At 40.4% G+C, this 27,466-nt stretch overlaps 2 protein-coding genes across 15 annotated transcripts in view; one reads left to right on the top strand and one right to left on the bottom strand.

Annotated features, from left to right (window-relative positions):
• Positions 1-3,094, top strand: part of CTBP2 (C-terminal binding protein 2) — a 154,981-nt gene extending 151,887 nt beyond the window's left edge. For all 10 annotated transcript variants that reach the window (XM_036898961.2, XM_036898957.2, XM_036898959.2 and 7 more), the window contains one exon: positions 1,725-3,094. In XM_036898961.2, the coding sequence (XP_036754856.2) occupies positions 1,725-1,905 (181 nt within the window). In that variant the 3' untranslated portion in view covers positions 1,906-3,094. The remainder of the gene's footprint in view (positions 1-1,724) is intronic.
• A 291-nt stretch (positions 3,095-3,385) lies between these two features.
• ZRANB1 (zinc finger RANBP2-type containing 1) overlaps positions 3,386-27,466 on the bottom strand; it is a 108,572-nt gene continuing 84,491 nt past the window's right edge. For all 5 annotated transcript variants that reach the window (XM_057506451.1, XM_036898963.2, XM_057506450.1 and 2 more), the window contains 8 exons: positions 26,750-26,937; positions 22,250-22,403; positions 20,179-20,250; positions 19,481-19,679; positions 9,241-9,361; positions 7,930-8,059; positions 7,598-7,827; positions 3,386-6,415 (listed from right to left, as the gene is read on the bottom strand). In XM_057506451.1, the coding sequence (XP_057362434.1) occupies positions 6,197-6,415; positions 7,598-7,827; positions 7,930-8,059; positions 9,241-9,361; positions 19,481-19,679; positions 20,179-20,250; positions 22,250-22,403; positions 26,750-26,937 (1,313 nt within the window). In that variant the 3' untranslated portion in view covers positions 3,386-6,196. The remainder of the gene's footprint in view (positions 6,416-7,597; positions 7,828-7,929; positions 8,060-9,240; positions 9,362-19,480; positions 19,680-20,178; positions 20,251-22,249; positions 22,404-26,749; positions 26,938-27,466) is intronic.

The following is a 27,466-nucleotide window of genomic DNA, read 5'->3' as shown; positions in this document are numbered from 1 at the left end:
GAGAAACAGCATCTGGCTGAGCCTGTGGGCGCTCCCCCAGGTAGGCCAAACCTGGGGACAACCTGAGCGCCCTGTGGGGATTATGGATGCCACCCGCCTCAGTTCTTCCCTGCCTGATTTCCACGGAACCAACGTAACTTCTACGCCAGGGCCTAGAATTTGAATTCCAGTTTAAGAGGCAGGGCTAGGGTGCACTCCCCACGGGTCTCAACACTGTGTGGGGTGCCCTTCTACCTGAAGCCACTTCAACACCAGAGATTTTTAGGTCACAAAGCAAGGAAAAGATCTTCAAGAGAAAGGGCCTGTTGTTTCCTAATCTTCTGTCCAGAGAAAGCACTCAGCTAAGGATGATTGTTTGGCTAGGGAGAGGGCCCTGCACATACAGTTCCTCGGTGAAGCACTAAGGTTGATTCAGGGGGTGTGAGAGAGCTGATGAAAGGAAATCTGCACTGGGGACATGAGCCCCGGCCCCTCGGAGGGGAGCAGACGTTTCAGTTGTGGTTTTCTGTGGGCCTCTTCCCCCAGCATTGCTGGGTCCCAGGGAAACGGATGCCCCTGCACAGACAGCAGCCTTGAATCCCTGAAGAAAGGCTCCTTGTGTCCCTGCTAACCCAGGGCTGCCACCTGGTGGCAGGCAGCACGCGCTGGGGCCCCCCCGTGGGGCCCGTCCTGTGCACTGCAGGATGCGCGTAGTAGCCCCGGCTTCTGCCAGCACCTCCCACCTCAGACCCCAGTCGTTGCCTAGTGTTCCCCGTTGCAAACACTGCACTAACTGGGGTGGGGGCTAAACAGCACTTGTGTAGTATCACTGGTACGTGAAGGCTCTGGCTCTTGAGGCGGCCACACTGCTGCCTCGCTGGGCACATGGCTTTGTTTACATTTGGTTCTGTTGAGAGCCCACTCATCTTATTACCCTTTTAAGTATTTCAAGTATCATCATTTGAGCCCATACCAGCCTACCCTTCAAAGGGGTGTCAGAATTACTCCTTTAAAAAAACTGAGGCTCCTTTGTGCCAGAGGGGCTATTGTTCCCAGGGATCCTGCCTGCCGAGAGTCCTCCTGAATCTTCCCTCAGGATAGCTGACCAATGTAACTAAGAGGCCATAGGGGTGGGGGTGGGGGGTCAGACTTTTCACAGGGAGAAGAGACACCACCCCCCCTTTACTGCAAGTAAAGGGTTTAATAACTTTGAGAATGAAACCCAATCTAAAGTACCTGCCCCTTAAGAACGTTTAAATACACCAAGGCACATCTGTGCATAAGGACCCTGCGTTCTGTGGGTGACTGCACACAGCTCATGAGCCTGCAACCCAAGCTGACGGTGTTCAGGCACCAGGTACCCTCAGGAGGATGGGCATCAAGCCATTGCCAGCTCACCGTTTCCCTGTTGCTCTGTCCCTTTCACAACTCAGGCCACAAAGCACACAGCTAACCCCCTGGAAAGCCACATTTAGGTTCAGAGTATGTCGTGCTGCCTGCTGGGAAATCACTGAGTCTGCCGACATAACTAATGAATGCTTCATAAAGCATCCAGAGTCTGTTTTATAAATGTTCTCCAAATTCAGTGTTGTGTCCACAGACATAATTAAATGTCAACATTTTAGATTTTGGGGGCAGGAAGGATGACAAAGTATCCCGGAGACAAGACCAGAAGCAGGCAGAGCCAGCAGGCTGGCAACTTGCTGCTCTGGACTCACGCAGTCCTTTTTCTCTGTGCTCCTTAGGTACCCGCCGGGCATCGTGGGCGTGGCTCCAGGCGGACTTCCTGCGGCCATGGAGGGGATCATCCCTGGAGGCATCCCCGTGACCCACAACCTCCCCACAGTGGCACACCCTTCCCAAGCTCCCTCTCCCAACCAGCCCACAAAACACGGGGACAATCGGGAGCACCCCAATGAGCAATAGCAGAGTGACAGTGACACACAGTAATCCTTCAGATAAACCTGGGACCAAGAGATAGTGAGAAATAGTTGAACTAAAAGGAAAGGAATTTGACAGTCTTTCTAACTGACTCTGGACGTACGCATCATTGACGTTGCAGTGTTAAAACTACAAAGAGCTAGAAACCAAGACGTGGGAAAACTGAAGATGTGGTCTGCTTACGGAAGCGCTGAAAGAGTAGGATGAGATTTATTAACGACCAACTTCTGTTATTGTGTGTTAAGTTTTTCATCTGTGCATCAAATCACAAAGAATAAATAGATCTTTTTCCTTTATCAATCCCTTGGGCACAGCAGGTCCTGAACACCTTGCTCTAGAATGTTGCATCAAGAGTTCCAAACATCAAAATAAAAAAATATTAAGAGGAAATCCCCATCCTATGACTCTAGTCCCTTCGGTCCATGGGGGCTGGTTACCTCTTCTGCTAAGAGGAAGATTCCATTACTCCAAAATGGGGAGAAAACTGTTCGCCTGTTAGCCAACTGCACGCCTAGGACTGAAGACAATATGGGCTCCAGTGCGGAGAAGCCTCCCCGCCTGACTGCACACTGCGGGCAAGTTGGTTGTGGATTCAGTAATACCCTCTGATGATGCAAAAAAAGAAAAGAAAAAAGTATTAAGTTTCACAAGCTGTTTGTACTCAAATATATTTTCTCAGTTTCAGATCCTCAGCTATTTTATTGAGTGGAAAGTCTTGAACTGAAAGGTTCAAGAATAATAATGTTGCATTTCCTTATGTCTCAGGAAACACTTTTTATGGTAACTTGTCAGATTGTCTATGAACCCACTTTTTTAGACATTGATAAAGTCTTCTCTTCACGTGATATTTTATACAAGAACACTTCAGGCGTGTTATTAGATGTGACTGATTTTAACAAATCCTATTAGATTTGTATCAACTAGTTACACGTTATATTCATAGTCTTTTGTGAATCATCGCCTTTTTGTTTAAAAGATGGCCTATTTTGAGCCTTTGTATAGGTACATTCCTGTTTTTGTGACAAAAAAAAAAACTTTTAAAACTGTCCCAAACAAAAATAATGGCTATCAGAAATGTTTTGTTTTAGTGTGAGTTACCGTTACTGTATTTGTTTATTGTAAAGGTGGACATTTAGCGTTCAGTGCAGTTTTCAATAAAAAGTAATAAAAATTTGTTAAGTTCTGAAGTTCAAGTACATCTCACCAATGTAAAAGTTCTCTACTTGAGATGTTTGAAGACAAACTTCATTTTCTATTAGCCAGTTTCCAACTCTTGTTATTCCAGGGTTCAAAGATTAACAGTACTTTTCTACCTGCCTATGGTATAACCAGACTCAAGAATGCTAATTACCTCATGAAAATTTAATTGGAAAATCAACCTCAGCAAAGTTCATCATTGTCAAATCATGCCATCCTTAAGATGAAACAGTGGATTAGAACTCAAATATTCAAGAAACAAAATTAGTCAAGTTTCAGAGTTTTGATTTTAATGTACCCAAAAGCAAAATTACCTGGCTTTAAGCATTAGTGCAAGGGAAGTGAATCTCTTTTAAAATATATTTACAAAGAAATGTAAAACAGCCATTTCTGTATGCCCAGAACTTTAAACTGATTTAATGGATCTTTTTAAGTAGCATTTGCCCCCTCTATACTCTTGGCATCTGCAAGTGTCAGCTGGGTCCACTTGCAGGTCCCAAACTCCCTTTGACCCCCTTCCTTACCCTTAAAAGACAGTAAGGTCAGGGCATCTCAAGGTCAACCTCCTCACCCATTTTAAGGGGTGGTCCCATCCCACCAACTGTGTGAAAAATTATATTGGAACAACCTCATGTGGGTAGAGATGGAGCCACATGGTCACTGGCCGATTAGTCACTCCAGGGAAGAGAAGGGTAGTTAAACAGCTTCGTAGCTACTGGTCAAGTAGGCCACCAATGAGAGTGACATTGACATCTGCAATGAAAATGAGGCCCCCAACTGCCCAGGAACAAGTGTTCCCTTGACACACACCAAGTGTCTGGGGCACTGAGCCTGAGGCAAAAACATGGCAGGTCCAAATCCTTGGTACACCTGGGTTTTGTTTCATTTAACAGAAAACTCAACACCGTGTTTTCCCCTAGAAAAAGAATAAAGACTTCACAGTATTACTGTCCAGAGTCAACCAAAAGACACATTCTTTGAGAAAGGACTGTGTACTCCAACAGTTATGGCTGTTAATAGTTCAAGAGCTTAACATAACATTGATTCACCCAAAATTTTGGCTTTTACCAGCCAGTCTGCTGTGAAAACCACTTAAAGCCCCCTCCCTGTCTGGAGCCTAGGAAATGTAATCATCTATAATTCTTTCCCATAGGGAAGAACGCTGTACCTGTTAAACTAGATGTGCTCAGGGTCGCTGATCATAAATAAATAAATAAAGAGGCACCTAAGAGGAAGCAATACTCAGCAGACACAACACGCAGGTGAGATGTTGGGCCTGTCACTTTCCAGACAGACAGGACTGACTGCAATGGAGACCACAGCGACTAGATGCTTTTCCCAAACTTCCTCTTTGGCTTCTTCAATTGGGAGTGTAGCTTTTGCTTTACTAGAACAGGATCTCTGCCCACTAAAGAAGTATTCCTATGTATGGAGAAAAATGTATAGAGAGGCTATGCTCAGAATGGCAGCCTTCTAACTAGTGGTCACAAACCAAGCCAGGGGGACTATTTAAGAAAACATTAACCACTTGGAACAGGAATATTCACCATCAGTCAAAATTCATTTATATGGAATCAAGTTGCAAATATTTTTGTTTCAAGTTTTAGCAAGCAGCAAAGTGACCCTTTCACCCTGGGAACACCTGTCAGTGAGTATTCAGAGAGGGGAACCAAAGACACCTCTTGGGAAGTTTTCTCTCTTCAGTATTCTGGCATCAACTTAAAGGTTACACACATTTCAATACCATCTAAACCAAACTTAGAAGAAAACAAGAAGCGAATATTTAACGGTTTTCACAGCATTTTCATCAAAGGACGGGAAAGGTGTGTGTGTGTGTGTGTCTTTCCAAATTCCTTGCCACATCAACACTTGTCTACATAAAGTGCTTATCAGGACACTAGGTCTGTGTTCCTGAGATAGCTGAAATTTTTACCCAATATTAAATATGTACCTGAAGTCAAATTATACTTCATGAAAGTTTTTCTACCTATGAGTATAGTTTTAACTTTAAATAAAGAATGGCCACAATTAACCAACGTGCAAAACTTCTCAGACTACTCACTGAGAAATTCATTATACAATGCATTTACCACCTTACTGCATTTTAAAATCTTTATTCTGTATTGCACTGACTGCCAGTTAGCCCGAGCGATGGCATGCCTTTCTAACATGATTTGCTTAAAAGATAACGGACAGTAAGAACCCAGGGACCCCTGCGTGGCAATATGGGAATAAATAACTTTGCCAACTGTGTCAAGGGAGCAATTTCACACGATCTGTTAAGTTACGAGGGGCCTGCTCCCCAAGCACTTCCCTAATGTACATCCAGGGAATAACACCCCTCAAGAGATTGCTGCCCAGAGTCTAATAGAGGAACCCTCATTTTAATTTAAGGATTCTCTTCCAAACAAATAAAATACCTAAATCAGAAACTTAAGACAAAACCATAGAAACCAAAGCTCTTTCCACAACAAGGGAATGCTGTCTATATGAAGTGCAGTCAATAAAAAATTCTTTCTTTCCTTGCAGTTTGTTCCTTAAAGATTTGATTTTATTGGGCACAACAGAACTGAAGTATTGATAAAATAAAAGCTTGTTTTTATTTTTATGTTTTGCTATGGATAATTTGTACAAAACGTTTCCAAATTTCTAACAAGCTCTAGTGAAACTTGATGTGAGATGGGTCTTTTACACTGGAAGTAGAATGCTAGGTTCTACTGCAACATCTCAGAGGAACAAAACCATCTGCCATTTGCCTTTGGCGATGCCATGCTGGAAAAACAGTAATATGAAGATGCTGGTACACTTTTCCTATTACACAACTTAACACAACCACATGCGTTACATTTACAGACAGATTTACAATTTGAAAGGAAAAAGGTTCTGTCTTAATAAAATTAGGTTTTTACAAACTAGTTCACACAAAGCTCTGTGTCCTCACGCAAGCAGATGCTGCCTCCCGCTGATGTGCGTCGGGTGAACCCGAGCAGATCCTGCCCTGCACTCTGCTTGGAGCACCATGCTAACTGGGGTCACCACAGAGCCGATACCTTGCCCGCCTGCTCTTTCATTTTTTTTTTCATTCATCGTCATCATCTTCGTCTTCCTCTCCGTCGGACAGGGATGTACAAGGCCGGATCTGTCGGTAGCGGTCAAGCCATTTTTCTACCATCTGCGTGACCAGGGGGTGGTTTCGCCGCCGAGAGCTTTTCTGCATGGCAACCAGTACTCCGCCCTCAGTCACGCAGCAGTCCAGCCACTCCCTGAGCAGTTTTTCTTGCTGTTCCTCATTACCTAGCTGTTTGAGGAAGTAGAGAAAGGGGAAAATAATACCACCACAGATTAGAAACCTGGTAGGAAAACTTTACAGAAACCTGCAGCTGTTAAGACTGCTAATAGAAAGGCCAAAGGAACTTCTAGCCATTTTCAACCTCTCATCACCTTTACCATCAAAACCCAGTTTCTTAGGAGTAAATACAGAAAAACGCAATTGCAAAATCTGCAAAAAAAGCCTAAAGGAAACAATCTAGTAATAAGTTAACTTGCTATGACAGCAAAACCCAACTGTTCCCTAATAAACTGATCCTGGCAAAGAAAAGCCTAGGAAAAGAAGGCCAGCTTCACATACGTGACATGACAAGTTAAGTTTCCTCGGTCAGTTATGGGCAGGTTGAAGTTAGAAAAAATGGTCTGACCTTTTTTTCTTAATGTCATGATTATAAAAAGTTCTTTAGAAGTTTCTAGTATATTAAATAAAAGGCCAGTAATTTTGTAAGAATACAGGTTTTCTGAGTGTGTTCTGCTGCCCATCCTCACCACCTCCCCTGCCTGGCTGCACTCCCTTCTCCCCAGCCCCACGATGCTCTCCTACCTGGCACTCCTGTCCCACCACTGCCCCGGTGTCTGGTCTCCAGTAAGCAGCCAGTGCTGCACTCTGGGGCAAACTGGCCAGTGGCTTGCCAGCTCACCCAGAGTCAAAGCCACAGCTGTAAAAGGCTGTTGAGGAACTCCACCCCGCCCCTCAGCCCCTCCACGCAGTGCCCACCATGCACACTGGCCTGTGGTTCCCTGTACCTGGAACTCCCTTCCCCCAGACTCCAAGACCCCTCTCTCTCAGGTCTTTGCTCATTTGTCACCTCCTCTGGTGGCTTCCCGTACTGCCCCATGGGAGTCACACATCCTGGGTCCCCTCAACCTCTCCCTTGCCCCCTCACCTCATCTCTCTGCTTTTTCTCCACACTCATAGCTACCTGAGGGCAGGGACTTTCACCTTCCCTTCACTGCTGTGCCCACACACATCCTACACAGCAGTTCAGAATTTCAAAGTCTGACCAGAATTTACAGGAAGTGTAAGTTCTATAAATTAAGAAATTTAGCTGGGAATGCAGGTAATACCGCACCCGAAAGGTATGCCAGGTTGATTCTGGTACAGCATCACTGCTTTAAGGAGTTAAGAGGACAGGACGGACACGCTTCCTACCTCCTGAGCAGAAAGAAAGTGCACGTGGAGCAGCTTCCTCTCGCTGTCAACCAGAGGCAGAAACGTGATGGTGACATCGTCATCGGTGTTCAGGTTAGCACCAGCACCTCGGCTGCCATAGCCATCATTCTCCATGGAAACCAAAGCAGAGAAGTGGCCCCTTGTGTAGCCCAGAGCAATCGGACTTTTCCAACAAAAACTCTGTTCCCACAGCAATGGCAAATAAACACCTGGGAAGAGGAAAGAAAATCACAATGGGGTTTTCAGGACGTGGCTGCAAACTACATTATAGTAAATGAGAAGCTTCTGAAACAACTCCTGAATAAGCTTACCTTGAAACCGAGTATATCCTAAAGTTTCTCCCCGGAAACTTTTATAGTATTTTACTCCATAAACTATAATTGGTCGTCTAAGAATATGTGCAAGTACAAAAATGTGTGTCTGCTCCAAACTTGCTCCAGGCTGCACAGAACAAAATAAAAGAAAGCAATTTCTCTTTAAAGCATTTACCACACCACCCTACAAAACTGAAGAGTACAACACAATGCTACCCTCCCAGTAATTTTTTGAAAAATAATACTGTCAGCCTAAAAAAGCATTTGATTTCTCAAACAGCAAAGTCCAATAAAACCACAAAAGAAACAAGTGAAGTCTGTATGTACAGACAGCCTGCACCGTACAAACTGAAGAACCGAACAGACTTGACCCATAGTGACCTGAGGAACAAGGCATGCAGAGACAGCGAGGGACGGTGGGGTTTACCACTGTCTGCCAGGTACCTCAGAAAGTGCTACCTACAGAAGGTCCTCCCGAAGTAAAAAGATGAGCTTTGTTACTTCATACAAACTTAAATGGCAGCATCGCCTAATTCAAGGATACTTAAACAGTCTACTTTCCCCTACAACGATTCTGACAACACATTTTCTGGAGGCATGTGTCGAAGCCACCAGCAGCAGGTATTCCTTCCCAAGGTTCCAATGGATTACAGCACTTTCTACAAAAAGGATGGCTTGTTGTGCGTGTATCTGAACTTTTACAGTTTAGTATATTCAACGTGCTTCACAAAATAAAACTAGCACAAACCTAGAGTCCAAGACAAACAACCCTACACAGTTTGTTCACAAAAGTTCATTCCTAAGTTAATCAGAAATCACTTGTCCACGGCACCTTCTTGGCCTACGTCACATAGGTAGAGCCTCACCACTGGGAGCCTTAGGAAGAGTACAACTGGGTCGGCAGGGCAGACAGCTCAGCGCCGGCACGAGAGCACCCACAACTGGCCAGGCATCGTGGCCTAGTCCGCCTTGGACAAAGAGCAGGAGCTAGCCTGTGCATAAGAGGCATCATGCCAACGTTTCTGCGGGGACTACATGTAAGTGAAGAGTTGTTAAGTGCTCACAATCACAGTACAACTTTGGTTTTGACACTTTTTATCACTTAATGTAAGAAACATGCTGTCCTCCCTGCTCTGCCGGAGGACGTGCCTGTGGCCATACAGCTTGATGAACAGCACCCAGGCGACCAGATGCCGAGTCAGGCACTCTTTCCTTCGTGCCTCCAACATGGTCTGCACACGCAGATCAAGGGACTTAGATCACGTGCCTTCTTTCTCATAGAGGCAACCTGCCTTGAAGCATTCTCACCTGACTAGCAAGAGAGAGTATAAATGCCCAGTCTTCTTGCCACTGTTCTTCTCTCAAGGAGAAATGTAAACCGAAGCTCTGAGAATACCACGACTCCCAATCTTTCCAACGCGTGTAAAACCTAAAAGAGCAAGACAGTAAAAAATAAGCCTTCCATAAACAATGCATTTAATGCCCCAATCACTTATTTATGTAGCCTTTAAGCAATTCATGTGAAGAGATTAGTAATTTATTAATTTTACCTAGTTTGTAATATATTTTCCGAATTAAAAATTCCTCCACTCTGCTGGCAGACATCGTTTAACTTATCCTCAGACATAGTTTGGTTCACCACCCACCAAATTTTGAACAAAACTTTAAACACTAGTGATGAGGACAGTTAATTTCAACTGTCTACTACTGGTTTACAAATTCAAAACAAAACACTCAAAATCATTTGAGACATTGGATACAATCAAAGATACTACATTTCTCCATTAATGTACAGTATTCACTACTTGGTTGCTACATGAACAGCAGACTGGAAATAGCCCATGTGTTCACGAGAATATCAAAATCAATTCCTTGAGATTTCTTTCATTAATAAAACTATTTCTCTGATTATCATTTTAAAAAATCACTGCAACTACACTTTCTTTATATTTGATAATGCTCTAATATTTCAGCCTAATAAATTATGAACACTGAACATCAAACTAGGCCACTGAATTACTAAAAACAAAATCTTTTACATCAAGTATAAATTTAAACAAACCCAGGTATAATTATGCTCAGAGTTAGGATTCACTATCTTAACAAAAAAAGCCAAGAAAGACCTCTCAAGTAAAAACAGATACTTAACCTGCTTATAACATCACATTTCTCTTATTAGGAATTTTCTTTTTTGTACTTGATTTCTAGGCTAAAGAAGCAAAAGGTAAGAAAACATTCTGTTGCTGCTGTTGAGAAGTTCCAGCATAGAAAGTGAAATTGTTAGTGTTACAAGTTTCTTTATAGAAAATGGAGGGCTCTGTAAAAAGTAAATTATGGTATATTAGATTTCCTAAAAGGACTAAAAAAGAATGTTTACAGTGGTTTGATTCTTGGTTACTGGGGGAAAATATTTATACTCTAGGTCACCAAGAGCTTTTTATCAAGACTGTAAGTTTCAATGCCAAATGTTTTAAAAATAAAGTATGGATATCCCTCTTTCAAAATACCTACGATACACAGAAAAATGTTTGAAGAGCACCTATGACAAAATACATCATTCTGAAAAGTGTAAGAAATATCGTGAAACACAGGAAGTTGTTACAAACTGAAAGATGAATAGTTAGAAATTTGTTGCTTAGTGTCTAGAATCATTTTATGAATGAAACAGCAAAGTGCCCCAGAAATTAAATGACTGCACTCAAAACCCCTCAAGAAGATACAGAATAAGGGAATTCAAAAAAATATACTTCAAAAATATTCAAATAATCATCCACCATACAAAGACCTAAATCCTGAAGCTACCCTGATCATTAAGAACAGACAAGCAAACCAAATCCAGGAACACACGGCCAAGTGGGGCAGCAGTACAAGTTTGCTTCAACGTCCAAACACCAATTCCATGTGTTCATGGATTACAAGGGTCAGTGCTGTCAACCTGGTAATATGCCCCAAATTAGTCTACAGATCCAAAGCCATCTCTTATCAAAATCTCAGAGCACTTTTTGTGTGGAAACTGATATGCTGGATCCTAACATTTACATGGAAATCTGAAGACTTGAGACTAGCAAAAAGAATCTTGAAAAAGAAGTACAGAGTTTGAAGACTTATTCCACTGAATTTGAAACTCAACCACAAAGCTACAATCATCAAGACAGACTGATGCTGGCATAAGGATCAACATACTGATGATCAACAGGAAACAACTGAGAAGACAGAAACAAACTTTTACTTTTTTGTTACAGTAAAAAAATAATTTTCAACAGAAGTGCTAAGGTAACTGAATGGGAAAAACCAGTCTTTCAATAAATGGTAATGGGGTAATTGGACATCCACTTGTAAAACAGATGATTTTAGATCTACTTCAAAACTTAAGTAGACGTCAGCTGAAAATGGACCACAGAGCTTAAATGTAAAAGCTAGAACCATAATTCTTAGACAAAAACATTAAGAGTAAAACTTAAAATCTTTTAAATTGAAATAAATGACTAAGCATGCCAGGATTCTAATGGACAGAGCAGACAGCGTGCAGGAACAGGGGGGCAGCGTGAGCAGAGAGACGGGGACCTAAGAAAGGACCAGATGAAAGGCTGGCGATCAAAACTACTGTCACAGAAATGAAGGGTGCCTTTGATGGACTTCCTGGGAGACTGGGCATAGCTAAGAAAAGAACCTCCCAAAGACAGTCAATAGAAACCTCCAAATCTAAAAAGCAAAGAGAACACAGATATATTAAAAACCAGAAGAGAAAGCAAAGAACCATGGGACAACTATCAACAGGCACGACACATAACCTAACAGAAATAGTGGAGGAAAAAGAAAGTAACAGAAGAAATATTTGAAACAATAATGACTGAGAAGTTCCCCAAATTCAGACACTATACCACAGACCCAGAAAGCTCTGAGAACACCAAGGAGGAAAATGCCAGGAAATTATACCTAGGGCACATTATATTCAAACTACAGAAAACTAAAGAAAAAACCCTGAAAGAAGCCAGAGTTAAAAACACCTCATCTACAGAGGAACAAAAACAAGAATTACATCCAATGCCTCCAAAGCCATGCAAGGAGGAAGGTGGAGTGAAATACTTAGAAGTTGAGAGAAAAAACCCAACCACCTGTGAAATTATCCTTCAAAAAATGAAGGAGAAATGAGCATTTTCTGACACAAACAAAAACTGAGGAAACTTGCTGCCAATAGACCTCACAAGAAATGTTAAAAGTTCTTTAGACAGAAGGAAAATCAGAGAGACAAAATCCACATAAAGGAAGAGCAAAGAGGAAATGTGAAGGAAAAATAAAACCATTTATTATTACTAATTGATCTAACAGTCTGTTCAAAATAACGATCACAATGCATGTGATTTAGGTGTACATCATATATATACTTATGTATGTATGCTTCCACACAAAATAAAATAAATGACAGCAGAGAAAGACGCAAGAGACAGCAAGAACGCAGGACTAGTTTGCTATTATAAGGTACTCATAACAACCCATAAAGTGGCATAGTGATATCTGAAAGTGGATTTGGATTAACTATAAATATATTATTGCAAACTCAAGGGCAACCACTAATAAAAGTGACATGCTTAGAATGAAGAGAAAATGGAATTGTGTAAAATAATTAAAAACACAAAAGACAGAGAAAGAATGAAAGACAAAAACAGGAACAAAGAACAAGGTTAACAAAGAGAAAAGTTAACAAATATGGTAGACATTACTCTAACTATATCTTAGTCATATGAACATCAATAATCTAAATATAACAATACTGACACCACCAAATGCTAGCAAGGATGTGGAGCCACAGGAACTCAGTCATTGCTGGTTAGAACCAAAATGGTACACCCACTTAGGAAGACAGTCTGGTAGTTTCTTACAAAACTAAAAATACCCTAGCCATATAATCCAGCAATTGTGCATGCTGGTATTTACCCAAAGAAGATGAAAACAAGTTCACACAAAAACCCACACACGGATGTTGTTACAACAGCTTTATTCATAATCGCCAAAACTTGCAAGCAACCAAGATGTCCTTCAGCAGGGGAATGGATAAATAAACTGTGGCCCATCCAGACAACGGAGTATTTTTCAGCATTACAAGGAAATGAGCTATTAAGGCACGAAAAAACATGGATGAACCTTAAATGTGTATTTACTACAAGTGAAAGAAGCCAAGCTGAATTGGCCACATACTGTGTGATTCCAACTACATGACATTCTGGAGAAGGCAAAACTATGGAGATGGTAGAAAGACCAGCGGTTGCAAGGGTTGAGGAAGAGGAACGGATGAACTGACAGAGCACAGAGGAGTTTTAAGGCAGTGGAGATAACTCTCTCTAATACTATAATGCTAATACTCTGTATGATACTACAACAATTGGTATTTATTATACATTAGTGCAAAATCACAGTACATAGAACACTAAAATAAGCCCTCCAGTAAACCATGGACTCTGCCTGATAATGATGAGTCAATACAGACTCATCAATTACAGGTAACAAATGTACTGCTCTGGTGGGGAGTGTTCATAATGAAGGGTCATGCACGTGTGGGGGCAGGAAGTATATGACATATACCTATACCTGCCTCTCATTTTGCTATAAACTAAATCACTCTAAAAAATAGTCTTTAAGAATTATATATTCAGACAGAATACCGAGCTACAGAGAGCTCCACCACAGAGAAACAGTAACAATGTTTCTAAAAGACCTGCACTGATTTTTTCCCCTACAACATTAATTACTTCCACCCACCTCTCAAGAACATGGACCAACAGGTCACTTAAAGGCCAGTCAATGCCAGTCTTGAAGGATGGGCAGCCGGACTCACAGGCATCCACCAGGACGCCACAGCTGCCACCACAAACTGTCTATTTTGAAGTAAGAGGGGGATGAGTTTAAATGAAATGCCTTTCTCAGTTCTCACTTAGATATTTAATGACTTTAAGAAATCATCCCAATTGATCTGGATTGTGTGCAAAGGGCTCCTCAGCAAAAAACTGATGGGAAAAGAGACCACACAAGGACACGCCGGCTGCCCCTCTCCGGGCCTCGGACAGCACCAAGGCTCTCAGTCCCCTTCCTTCTATCTTTTAATAGTCACATGCCTATAACAACTCCACAGAGCCAACAATTCGGTGGTTATTCATTAAGGTTGACATATTGACCTGTGTCACTGATGTCCTGAGTCGACAGCAACGACGCTTCCTGTCCCCTCTTGGTGATCCGCATCCCCACGACACTGCAGCAGGCCTGCAGAACGGAGCACCACCACCGCGCAGCCCCACTGCCCCCACTGTGAACACCAAGTGAAGAGCCGTGACGACAGGGACTGGGGCAGGGGCGCCAAGGCACACTTCTGTCTGGGAGGCCTGTCTGCCAGCTCGAGGTCTCACTTCTTTTGGAGTCAAGGCCTCTTTGCTGCCAGATCTGCTACAATACTTGCCAATGGCTGTACCCTCACACCCTACACATTCCTTCTCACTCTTAACAGCCACGCCCCCATCCAGCCCATTTATCCCCTGGGATGATGGGACTCTCTCTCTCTCTCTCTCTACTTTCATGCTAGACTTTCACAATCACAAATGACCAAACCACCTCAGAATTCCAGTCTCAATACAATATTAGTGGCAGCTCCAATCCAGAAGATCACCCACTGCCAGCTGTGAGAAACAGAATAGGTCCCCAAATTATTACTAGTCACCAAAGTCTTAAAAAAAAGCCCTCGCAATTAGAAACAAAGTATCACCTGCTTAAGTTCACAGACACCTTCCAGCCTTACAAAAGGTCAGGGTATTACCACCAGGGGAAAGGCTCCAGAGCTGCCCTTTTTTCCTTTGTTTTTAAATTGAGGTATAACTGACATAACCAGGACTGCCTTTGTAATGCGCCTGCAAGCTGGTAGGTTAACCATGGTCCAGATGGGGCTTTCAGGCTGAAGAGCTAGACCTCACCCACACCCAGAGAACAGATCGATCTTTCTGGGGCAGAGTCACATTAACTCTGGGGCAGAGTCACATTAATATAAATTAACACATTAATAATAACAAGGCAGACCTGTAAAAAGCACAATGCCCAGAAACCACTGTCATAAGAACCACAGCACTCCCATCCTCTCTCTCAGTGTAGGCAGGCCCATATAGACAGCAAAAACTTCACTAGGACGTTGCCTGGTGAGCACACAATCCCATCAAGAGGGTTGGATGGACTGAGCATTTAACGGCATCAGGCTTACCTAGCCTGATGATGCCGCCTCAAAAGGATGGTCTTGGGAGGTGGACAGAATGGGTGAAATAGGTGAAGGAAATTAAAAGATACAAACTTCCAGCTATAAAATAAATGAATGATAAGGATGAAAGTACAGCACTGGGAATATAGTCAATAATACTGTAACGACTCATATGACGACAGACGGTAACTACATTTAACCACATAACAAGTTTAACTGTTGAACCACTATGTTATACACTGAAACTAATACATTGTATGTCAACTATACTTCAATCAAAATTTTTTTTACAAAAATAGGAATGGTCTTGCCCACACTAACAGACCAATCCATAGCGACCCCTCCACCAAAAGGCACAAAGACCTCTTCCTTGGACAAAAGCTGAGTGACTAAACCATCTCCTCTGGATCCAGGCACACAATTCATTTCATTGTGCTTTGCAGATACTGTGTTTAACAAATTAAAGGTTCATAGCAACCCTGCAACAACAATCAAGTTATTGACACCATTTTTCCAACAGCATTGCTCACTTTGTGTCTCTGTGTCACGTTTTGGTAATTCTTGTAATATTTCAACCCTTTTCACTATTACACTTGTTACAGTGATCTGTGATCAGTTGACCAACATCTTTGATGTTACTATTATACCTGTTTTGGGGCACCCATGATCCACCCCATGTAAGACAGCAAACTTAATAAATTTTGTGTTCTGACAATTCCACCAACTGGCTGTTCCCCCCTCTCTCTCCCTCTTCTTGGGCTTCCCTAGAGGCAAGAGACCTGAGACACAACAATGAAAGAGGCCAATTAATAACCCTACAATAGCCTCTAAGTGTTCTAGTGAAAGGAAGACTGAATTTAATTTAAAGTCAGAAATAACTAAGCTTAGTAAGGAAGGCATGTTGAAAGATGACACAGGCCAAAAGCAAGGACTATGGGGTCAAGTCAGCCAAGTTATGGATGCAAAGGAAAAGTCCTTCAAGGATATTATATTCAAAGTCTGTTGTTTAGCGTAGTCAGCTTCACGCATTAGCTTAGCCAGATCTTCTGGATAACTTGCCGCAACCTCTGCATCAGCACTTGCTGCTTCACTTTGCATGTTATGGAGATGGCTTATTTCCTAGGCTTCATGAACCAACCTCTGCTGGCTTCAAACTTCATCTGCAACTTGCTCACTTCTCTCAGCCTTCACAGAAGTTAAGATGAGTCAGGGCCTTGCTCTGGATTAGGCTTTGGCTTAGGGGAATGTTGTGGCTGGTTGGATCTTCTATCCAGACCACTCAAACTTTCTCTATGTCAGCAATAAGGCTGTTCTGCTTTCTTATCATTTGTAGGTTCACCAGAGTAGCAGGTTTTAGACAAAACAGCTTATTTTGGAAGAAGATGTCACCACAGACTTCCATAGCTAAAGAGGATAAATCAATGCCTGGCTTCAAAGCTTCAAAGGACAGGCTGCCTCTCTTGTTAGCAGCTAATGGAGCTGGTGACTTTTAAGTTGAAACCAGTGCTCGCTGACCATTCTGAAAATCCTAGGACCCTTAAGAATTATGCCAAAACTACTGTGCCTCTGCTCTAAAAATGGGACAACAAGGCCTGGATAGCAACATATCTAAGTTTGTAAAACCATAACATGGTTTACTAAGTATTTTAAGCCCACTATTGAGACTTACTGCTCAGGAAAAAAGACTACTTTCAAAAGATTACTGCTTATTGACCATGCACAAGGTCACCCAAGAGCTCTGATGGAGATGTTTAACAAGATTGATGAGGTTGTCATGTCTGCTAACACACAAGTATAATTCTGCAGCCCATGGATCAAAGAGTCAATCTGACTTTCAAGTCTTATTAAAGAACTAACATTTTGTAAGGCTGTAGCTGCCACCGACAGTGAATTCCTCTGTTGGATCTGGACAAAGTAAACTGAAAACCTTCTAGAAAGGATTCACCATTCTAGAAGCCATCTGTGAGAAATGTCCTAGAGAACATTTGTGACTCATGGGAAAAGGTCTAAGTATCAACATTAACAGGAGTCTGGAAGAAGTGGATTCCAACCCTCATGGATGACTTTGAGGGGTTCAAGACTTCAGGAGAAGGAAGTAACTACAGCTCTGGTAGAAATATTAAGAAGAGAACTAGAATTAGAAGTGGAGCCTGAAAATGTGACTATATTGCTGCCACCTCCTGATAAAACGTGAATGGTGAGGAGTTGCTCCTTATGAATGAGCAAAGAAAGTCATTTCTTGAGATGGAATCTACTCCTGGTAAAGATGTTGTGAATTTTCTTGAAGTGACAATAAAGGTTTTAGAATACTACATAAGCTTAACTGATAAAGCAGCAGCACAGTTTGAGAAGGGGTTTGACTCCTCCACTTTTATAAGAAGTTCTACTGTGGGTAAAATGCTATCAAACAGCATCACACGCTACAGAGAAATCCCTGAAAGGAAGAGTAAATCTATGTGGCAGACTTCGTTGTTGTCTTTTTAAGTAGTTGCCACAGCCAACCAACCTTCAGCAACCATCACCCCGATCAATCAGCAGCCATCAACACTGAGCAAAAAGATCAGGACTGGCTGAAAGCTAGAAGATGGTTTGCATCTCTTAGCAATAAAATATTTTTAAATTAAGGTATGTACATTGAATTTCTAACCAAGTGTGCTATGGCACACTTACTACACTACAATATACTGAAACATAACTTATTGCACTGGGAAATAAAACAATCAGTTGACTCACTTTCAGTGGTCTGGAACCAAACCCACAGAATCCTGACGGTGTGCCTATACTCCACACCCAGTCAGGGTACCACCTAGGCTTGCCAGCCAGGGAGCCACTTTATTTTTCTCCAGTGACCACATATTTTTACTGCATTATGTTTTGATCTGTAATTTAGCTCTCAAGAAAGTAATTATATTGCTCTCATTTTCAAGTTCTAGAGTACTCTTTTTTCACTCAGTATTTACTTCATACTTACTATTTATCAGGCTATTGTAGGCACTAGATCTTCCATAATGAAACACAACAAAATCTCTGTTCTCATGGAGTTTATATTCTAATGGGCTTCATGTAAACCCTAAATACTGACAACAAAATTTACAACTAGGAACTGCTCAAAATTTATACAAAGATACTAGGGTAATAAGGTTATTTGGGGTAAGGCCATTATCACTGTTGTATAAACATCGATTAGGTGTGGAGAAAATTAAAAGGCACATTTAATTAACTTAGCCTTTTCTAGCCTCAATTTTCTCAGTTATAATAACTAAGATAATGTATGTAGAGAACCAAGAAAATACTGTAAGTCAAATAAATGTAAAGACCAAACTACTAATTCACAACACAGTCACTGTTTCCAGTGACTGACACCTCAATGGGGGAATTTACAGTTCAAGACTAGTCACATACTCAATTAGATGCTGGATTTTTAAAATTTGTATTTTTTTATATTTATATTTAAATAGATTTCCCCTGCTATTCAAAAGTTCACCTTAAACCACTTCATTTTTATGCAAGACCTACCTTAGAACCTGTTTTCACTGAAAGAAACCTCAAGAGGATTTTTGCTTTTACAACACAGTAACTGCTTCTTGCTTTATGCCATTCTGGCTTATGAAAGGTTTCACAGGCATGCTGTACTTTTGAAGAGTGGGAGAAACCTGTATATCTAAATGCTATTGTTGAAATTATTGAAGACTGTGATATGGACTGTGTTGGGTAATGAAGTCAATGCTGATTTTTCTCAGATGCAATAATAAGGGTGTGATTGGGTAGGAGAATATCCTTGTTTTTTAAAGATGCATATTGAAGGCAAAGCAACATGATGTCTAAAACTAATTGGCAAAGGAAGTATTTATATATGGAAAGATGGCACACACGTGGCAATATGTTAATGGCTGATCAACTGAATGAAGAAGATACTGGGATCTGTTGTTTTTTGTTTTTGTTTTTAACTTTTTTGTGGGTTTCAAAATTTGGAAAATAAAAAATGTGGTCTTAAGTCTACCTGCCTCAAGAAGAAAACAATTCCTGATACAATGTCAACATCATCTCTTAAAGTTGAACAAGAATATGACATTTTAACTACTTAAAAATGAGCAAGTAATTTAATATTTAAAGCTACTATAACAACTTCAGGTGTTTCTATTTTAAAGCTCAGCAAAAACACTTAAGAACCTCTGAGATGTTCAAAATATCTCAATGTCCAAAAACCCGTTTTCTCCCTCCCACAGAAAATAAAACAGACAAGAAGTACCCCACCACTATAAGGAGATGATCCAGCAAGTACACTCCTGGATTTACACAGGAAAGGAGCCAGCTCACCAATGTGAACAGTCATGCAGGCTGTCGTGTAGGGCTTTCCGAAGCACCGAGTCCTTGTCATAAATGCCCCAGGTAGCTTGTAGTACTGAATCAAGTAAGCAGTCTCCTGCAGTCCGGTTCCAAAGTGCATACAGTCGGCTGTCCAAACGAGTAGCCAATTCCAAGGACCAATTTATTATTGGAGATTCTTCTTCTAACTCTATATGAGGAATTTAAGTATGTTCATTTTCATGCCAATGCAATTAAGGACTATTCAGGGGAAGAGACGACCTATTCTGTAGATGACAGGTTTATGTGCAATAAACACCTAAATAAATTTGATGAACTTGACAATTTATTTTTAAATTCTTGACAATTTATTTTCTAAATTATTATGGAAAAATACTCATTCTAGAATAGGAAACAGAAAACCCATTCTAGAATTTGAATTAGGAAGTTTTACAACTTTTGTGCCTTTATCACTCTATCACAGTTAAGAGCTGTAAATGAGTTGTTTTTTTCCAATTTTATTGAGATATAATTGACAGAATGTACATTTTTAACAGCACAATATGACACTATTCCTAAGACCTTAATATTTTTAATTTAAAGTAAAAATAAACAAGTTAGCCATACACTAAACTACTCCAAATCTTTTATAGAACAAAGCAAAAAGTTTACTGAATTGATGTAAGACATTAAAGTAATTCCATGTTTACCTTTTTGAACATCTCTATCAAGCACCTCATCAAATAATTTTTCTTGGACTGTTGGGGGCAAGTCTTCAATATCTACAAAGAAAAAGCAGACTTAAAAGATCTTATGTCTCCTAACTTAATAATTAATTTGATACCAGTATTTAATAGTGACTTCCTCTAAAATAACTCCCTTTCCTCTGAAAGCTGTCAAGTGGCTTCTTACAAAAAATGTGCATGAGTGATGTACATGCATGTGTGGTAAAATATTTCCTTTCTGTACTTCATTATCAAAACTGTGATCTAGCTAAAAAATAATAAAAATATCCACTCGGATAAGTAATTACATGCACAGCTCTCATCAAAAAAACATGATAATAAACGTGGTACGTGGAGAGAAGGGAACCCTTGTGTGGTTAGTGGGAATGTAAACTGACACAACTACTATGGAAAAAGTATGGAGGTTCCCCAAAAAGTAAATGAAATCCGGATTTCAAGAGAGATCTCTGCACTCCCATGTCTGTTGCAGCATTACTCACAATAGCCAAGACATAGAAATAACCTAAGTGTCTGTCACTGTATGAATGGATAAAGAAGATGTAGTACATATAGATAATGGAATATTCAGCCACAGGGAAAAAGAAAATCCTGCCGTTTGCAACACGGATGGACGTCAAGGGCATTATGCTAAGTGAAAGAAGCTAGACAGAGGACGACAAATACTGCCTGGTACTACTTATATGTAGAATTAAAAAAAAAGACAAACTCACTGATACAGTAGAAAAGTGGTTGATGGCCTTGGGGTGGTGGGGAAAATGGGGAAATTGGTAACCAAGTATCACCTATCACCTTTCAGCTATAAGATGAATAAGGAGGAGGACCTAGTGCAAAGCATGGGAGTTATAGTTGATAACACTGCTACTGTATAAATGTAATATACTGAGAGAGTAGAACTTAAATGTTCTCACCCAAAAATAAATGTCACATGGTGAATGTGTTAACTAGATGGGGAGAAATCCTTTCACAATGTATGCATGTATCAAGTCATTATAATGTATACTTCAAATATCTGACAATTTTATATGTCAATTATACCTCAATAAAGATGAAATAAAAGAAAAAAAGAACAGGGCTATATGATATTTGAATTAAAAGTAACAAAGTAATAAAGATAAATTTTTATCTGTCCTCCCCACTCTCTCAGCCTCTGCTCAGTCCTATTATTTCCAAACTTTAGAATTTTCTTATAGAAGTTAACGAACCATTAATTGTGGCACACAGATGTTTTTGTCATCTTCCTCAAAGGCATTAATTATCCTTAAAAAATTTTTTTAATTTTAAAGCTATTTTCAAGTAAAAAAAATCTAATCACTAGGGGTAAGCTTAAATATACAGTGTGTTTCAAATCAAACTTGCCTGATTTTAAAAGGCTAGCTATTACCTCCTACCATTTGTAAATGTCCCTCATTTCTGAATGTGAAAGCTCAAAACACTCAGAACTAAATGGAAGCCTTATTGTAGAAACTTTTGGTGTTTAATGTTTAATCAGTGCCAAATGAACAAAAAACATCCCCGAAGACATCTCCAATTGTCACTGAATTGAAAAATGAAAAGTTGCTTCATAAATACAGTAGGAACCAGTGCAACGAATGAAGAAAGTAACCTGACTACCCACCAAAAGCCCATATTCTAATAGCAGGCAACCAGTTCAGAAATCACTATCTAATTTCAAAATAATAAGCAGGAAAAGAAAAAACAGAGTAGACTGATAATATTCTAAAGTAAAACAAAAGAAAAATAAATGGATAAAACAGATGCTTTAGAGTATCCGAGTGCCTCGAAGAAGTCAGCTATTACCAACTGCCATCTTCCTCGCCAAGTGTTAGTTTACGAGTAGCCCTTGGACTGGCTACTTCCAGTATAAATAGGAGTGTCGAATAATTTAAGAGGCACATAGAGTAGCAAAGTCATATGCTTTCTAACAGAAACATTTTCACTCAGACATAAAAAATAATTATAATAAAGTGTACTTATTTATTGATTTATCTATATAATAATAAAGTGAATTTCTTTTTACATTGAAATTTGAAGTTACCTGCTGGCAATGTAAATGTTACAAGGTCAGTTAGAAAATAGCAGGCAAAATCCCCCTTTCTCTGATGAAGAGAGGCAGCTATCTCTCGCCGGATTTGCTCTGTCAGTTCAGGACACACCATTGCTGGGATACACTTTGCTGCTTGTTGAGACACCTTAAAACACAAAAGAAACTTTTCTCTGCATCTCATTTATCATCAATGGAAGCAGAAAATAACAATATTAAATGAAATTACCAAAATTTACCAGGGAAATCAAGGTGGTTCGTTTTTCAATTTTAAAATATTGTACATTGGGTACTGTTTCCCCACCTATGGAAGTACACATCTGTACAGCTTTCCAGAAAACAGACATAAAAATGCTCTACCCTCTGATTCAGTAATTTTACTTCTTAGGAATGTTTCATTCCCAAGAAAATAGACAGACGCATATAAAAAAATTTTATGCAGAGATTCATCATAGAAGGGGAGAGATGGCAGAAAACAGGGTTAGCCTAAGACTAACCCTCATGCCCCCAATAAAACCATTCTTAAAACACAGGGAATTCCAGCTCACAGGAAAAAAGTAAATTACCAACACTCTCTTCCCACTCTGTAAGAATATTTCAAGTACCCTGACTAGGAATAAAGAAAGCATGGTATTTTTCAAGGGTTAGTCTCCACTGCCTTCAAATCCTTCCCTACTTGTTATCGTTCTGAATTTTTGGAAAGGCAATATGGCTTCTCCAAGTGCAGAACAGACAACAAGCTTTCAAAGTACAGCTCAGTAGGAATGAAATGTGAGCACTAGTGTACCACAGAAAACCTGTATGCAAGGAGACGGCTAGAATTTTCCTCTCCTTTTTATATGACGAATAACAACAAAGGATGCAAAAATATTACCTTCCATTTAAGTTGTATTCCTTTTGTGGAGCTCAAGAAAGATACAGAGGATTCTGAAATCAAAGATGAGCATCAGCTAGAGAAGAAATGAGTCTGGTTGTGAACCCTGAGTGAGCCAGTTAGCTCTGTCGTCTGCTGTACTAGAGTGTAGTCACTAACCTGAACCACCTTCTCAAATGCAGATTGACAGTCACAAGTGGGGTTTGGAGTAGCAAGTCTTCCAATAAGACACTAAAAGAGTAAGTTTTACTGACAATGTCATCTATGTAATACATATAGACAACTTGTCATTGCTGTTAAGGTAAGTAAATAATGTTTCAAAAACTCTGCATACGCAAACAACCATCAGATGTCCTATTATGAAACTCCTACATGAAAATTCAGTTCTACTAAATTCCACTGGCAAGGATTACAGTAACAGTGAGATTCTTACTACATCTTAACTCCATCTGAACCTAATCTTTAACACTCAAATTAAGGAAAATTAAATATTAAATATTTTCAGAATATAATCAACTATTTCTTAAGTAATATTGTTAATGGATCCCAAAAGTAAATTCAAAAACAGCTTATTCCAATCTGCTAGACCTAAAGCCCTGTCCAAAGTCCTGGGAAGACTTTTTCCCAAAACAACTTAGTTGCAATGTGAATACTGAAAACTACTCCAAGAGAAACCTTACAGCTGGCGAATGGCCTCCAACCAAGCCTCCTCCCCCCACCATCATCCTTAAGCATAATGTCCCTAAAGCCTGCCTCTCATCTTATAGCCTCTGCAACCTTGTCTTCTGAACCAAGTCCTTAGACTAGCAGTTAACTTAGGGCCCATGAACTTGGGTAGAGTCAGTGAACTTGAATGGGAATTTTAATTATATTTAAATCCTTCATTTTCACTAACCTCTTGCCTATATTTAAAAATGCATTTTCTTCAAGATATTGTAACAGCTTGGTATGGTGATAGCTGGTACCTAGAGAATTGTCATGTATATAAATGTTGAATCACTATGTTGTACACCTGAAACTAATGTAATGTAATACTGTATGTCAACTACCCTTCAATAAAAAATAATTATCTACCAAAAAAAAAAAAAAGGCATTTTCTTGTATAGCCCAGGTTTGATTTAATATTCTGATAACTGTATTTCAATATAATTGATTTCCTTTGCAATCCTATTTATTTCTACTTTATTCATTTAAAAGCAGTATTTTGAAAAGGAGTCCATAGGTTCCACCAGACTACCAACAGGGCCCATGACCTGAAATCCATTTATAACCTCTGCCCCAGATACCCATCCTCAGAATATAATGTTCTCCTACTGTCATCCCAAAAGTACTTGGCTCTGTGCTCTCTCTGCAGACACATCCCTTAGTCCAGATGCATACTCTCCCTGCCAGTTTCCTCACTGGAGTGCCTACTCCAAAAGAGACTGAATTCCACTACCAATTTTCTTCTTTCCCTGGAAAAACTCCCCTACTGCCTCTCCCATGTTGTACACCAGGGTTGGTATGCATGTCCCATAAGATACAGCAAAAACGATGGGGAGTCACTTCCTAAGTAGGTTATATATAAAAGACACTGCCGCTTCCATTTGTATCATTCTCTCAAACTCTCTCTCCCTCTTGCTTTAGTTGAAACCAACTGCCACATCACGAGCAAACCCATGGAGGGGCCTACATTGGATTTGAAGTCTCCTGCCGACGGCCATGTGAGTGCACTAGAACCAGATTCTCCAGCCCCAGATGAGACTTGACGACTGCAGCCCTAGCAGCTTGTCTATAACCTCATGAGACCTTTAGTCAAAACCATTCAGCTAAGCTGCTCTCAGATTCCTTACCCTGAGAAACTGTGTAAGATAAGTTTTTGCTGCCTAAAACTGCTAAGTTTTGAGGCGATTTGCTAAGCAGTAAATAATGTATGAACAGTAAATAATAAATACACTGGGGTTCTTACTGTCTTCCTACTCTCTGTTAGTCCCCAGATCGCTCGTAGGAAGCCAGTGATTTATGCCAAACCCTCCAGAACCTTCACATAGTCCTCTACCAGACTAGAGGGGAACCTATGAATCACCTAGACTTGAGCCTTGGTTCACGGTTGCCTTCTCTATCCTGTCTCCTGCCACCAACAGCAACTACAGGACCACATACACAAACGGAGCCAAACTCAGATGCTTCAGAAACTACCTGTTTGTTTCATCCCATGTTCCTGAACACTGGTCCCTCTAATCACACTGCTGTTTTTCAAACAGTCCCTTCTCCCTTAGCCTCAGTAAACCAGTTCACCATTTTCATTATGGCTCTCTCTCAAGCCATCCCCACCCTCCTCTAAGTCTAGGGTCTATCAGGTGCCCGTGGCTTCACTGGACTCTCACCAAACTGAACGCAATGGCTAGCCATCTCATCATGCCTTCACCCAGTCTTCCTAGCTCTTAATCCCTCCCAGGCCTTTGTACATGATGGTTCTCAAATACTGGCAGATATGAATATGCAGATACACATAAAGCATACACAGATGTTTACTGAATCCACATTCTAAATCCACAATTGACATGACAAATGACAATGACTCTGCACTTTTACCCTATTTCTCTTACCATTAAAAAATTAAGTGAATAATATAGTCACATCCTGAAAAACTCATCTGCAACCACTTTCATTTGTAACTTCTGCCTGCTTACCTAAGCCAGAAAGCTCAGAATCAGCTCTGACGGGTATTTCACCATTGCCTCCATGGCCATCAATCCACTTAATCCTGACTACATGGCCATCACCTCCCTCAAGCCAGCCCACTTCTTCTCATTTCTCCTGCCACTACTGTTCTGGCCAAGTTCTTGCCAGCATCACTGTCGTATCCTCCTAACCAGGCCTGACCTTCTCCAATCTGCAGCAGCCAGAACACACTTCCTGTCACTCCCTGGACTACTCTACCTAACACTTTCCAAAGCCTATTTACAACTCTTCGAATAATCTTCAAATTCCTTGACCGAGAAGGTCCTTCATAACCACCCCCACTTCTCTCTTAGGCTTCCCTCTCTTAGTTCCCAGCCACCATCACAACCATGCTGAGTTACTTCCAAGTTCCTAAATTCACCAGAAATACCACCACCCCTGGCCTATGAATAAGTGATTTCCACTAAAATGTTACCTGCTCTTGGTAACAATATAAGATATCGCAAAACACTTTCTGAGATATTCCCACAGCACCTGAACTTACATCTGTAAGAGCATACAGAATTATCGGTTTCTTTCTCTACTTTTCTGGAGACTCACTGAAGGAGCCAAAGTCTATCTTCACAGTTATATCTCTTTTTAGCACAGTCCAATACACAGTAGGTATCCAATAAATATTTGTTTAGTTGATTGAATGAATGACCTATAAATCCCAGGTTTTTTAAAATCAAACATGATTTAAATATTATGGAAAAACATCCTATTTTTAAGAAAGAGTATATACCCTTAAGAATTATATGCTGTTGAAGTCTCAAGTTTAATGTAATTTTATTAAAGGGTGTAGAAGAATCAAACTGTTCAGAACTGTTTGGAGAAACATTTTAACATCAAAAATGAAAACTAAGGAACACACTTCCTTCACATAAAAGAATGTTTAGCCAAAATGCCACACTTACCTCCGTAAGCAATATTGCTAGCATATCCTGCCTCTGAAAACGTATAGCCAGATGTACCAGGGTATAGCCAACATCAAAAGCCGAAGGACGGCTCAGCAAGCGCACTTCATCTGTGGTGAGCTGACGTGCAATGTCTCCTCCTGATGACTTGTATGCTTCTATGGCAGCTAAGTCACCTTCTACAACCCCTAAAATAACCATCAAATAGAAAAGAGTTTAATTCTGTTTTTCTTCCGAAAGCACAAACTTGTAGCATTCACTCTAAATTCTGTTTCTCTGTGCTTCCTGGATCCTGGAGCATCATTTAAACATCCTAAAGAATATAAGGAAAATTAGTGTACTTCTCTCCCTTTAATTTCTGTCAGCACTAGAACTGCTAAGTTAGGTACTTACCTTCACATCAGAGCTGGCTCCAGTGCTCTGGTAGGGCTTACAGGAATTATTAGAATATATTAATTGTCACAAAGATCAGTAATACAGTATGACAAATTAGACTTCAGTCTTCCTTATATACATTCAGTAAAACTTGAACCAGATGACTCTGAACAAAAATTGGCTAAAATAAAACACTACAAACCAGGTGAGGGTGGAGAGATAAAACAAGTACTTTTTCCAAAACCATAAAGAACTTTCATTCCCACTGAACCATGTTATTAATCTTAACACAAACTGATGTTAAATTAAGACAGTAATCCTATTTACTAAGCAGTACAATAC

This window comes from Manis pentadactyla, chromosome 8 (assembly GCF_030020395.1).
Source record: "Manis pentadactyla isolate mManPen7 chromosome 8, mManPen7.hap1, whole genome shotgun sequence".
Classification (NCBI taxonomy): domain Eukaryota; kingdom Metazoa; phylum Chordata; class Mammalia; order Pholidota; family Manidae; genus Manis; species Manis pentadactyla.
Note: the sequence above shows the minus strand (reverse complement) of the source record. Positions and strands in the feature narration are given on the sequence as shown.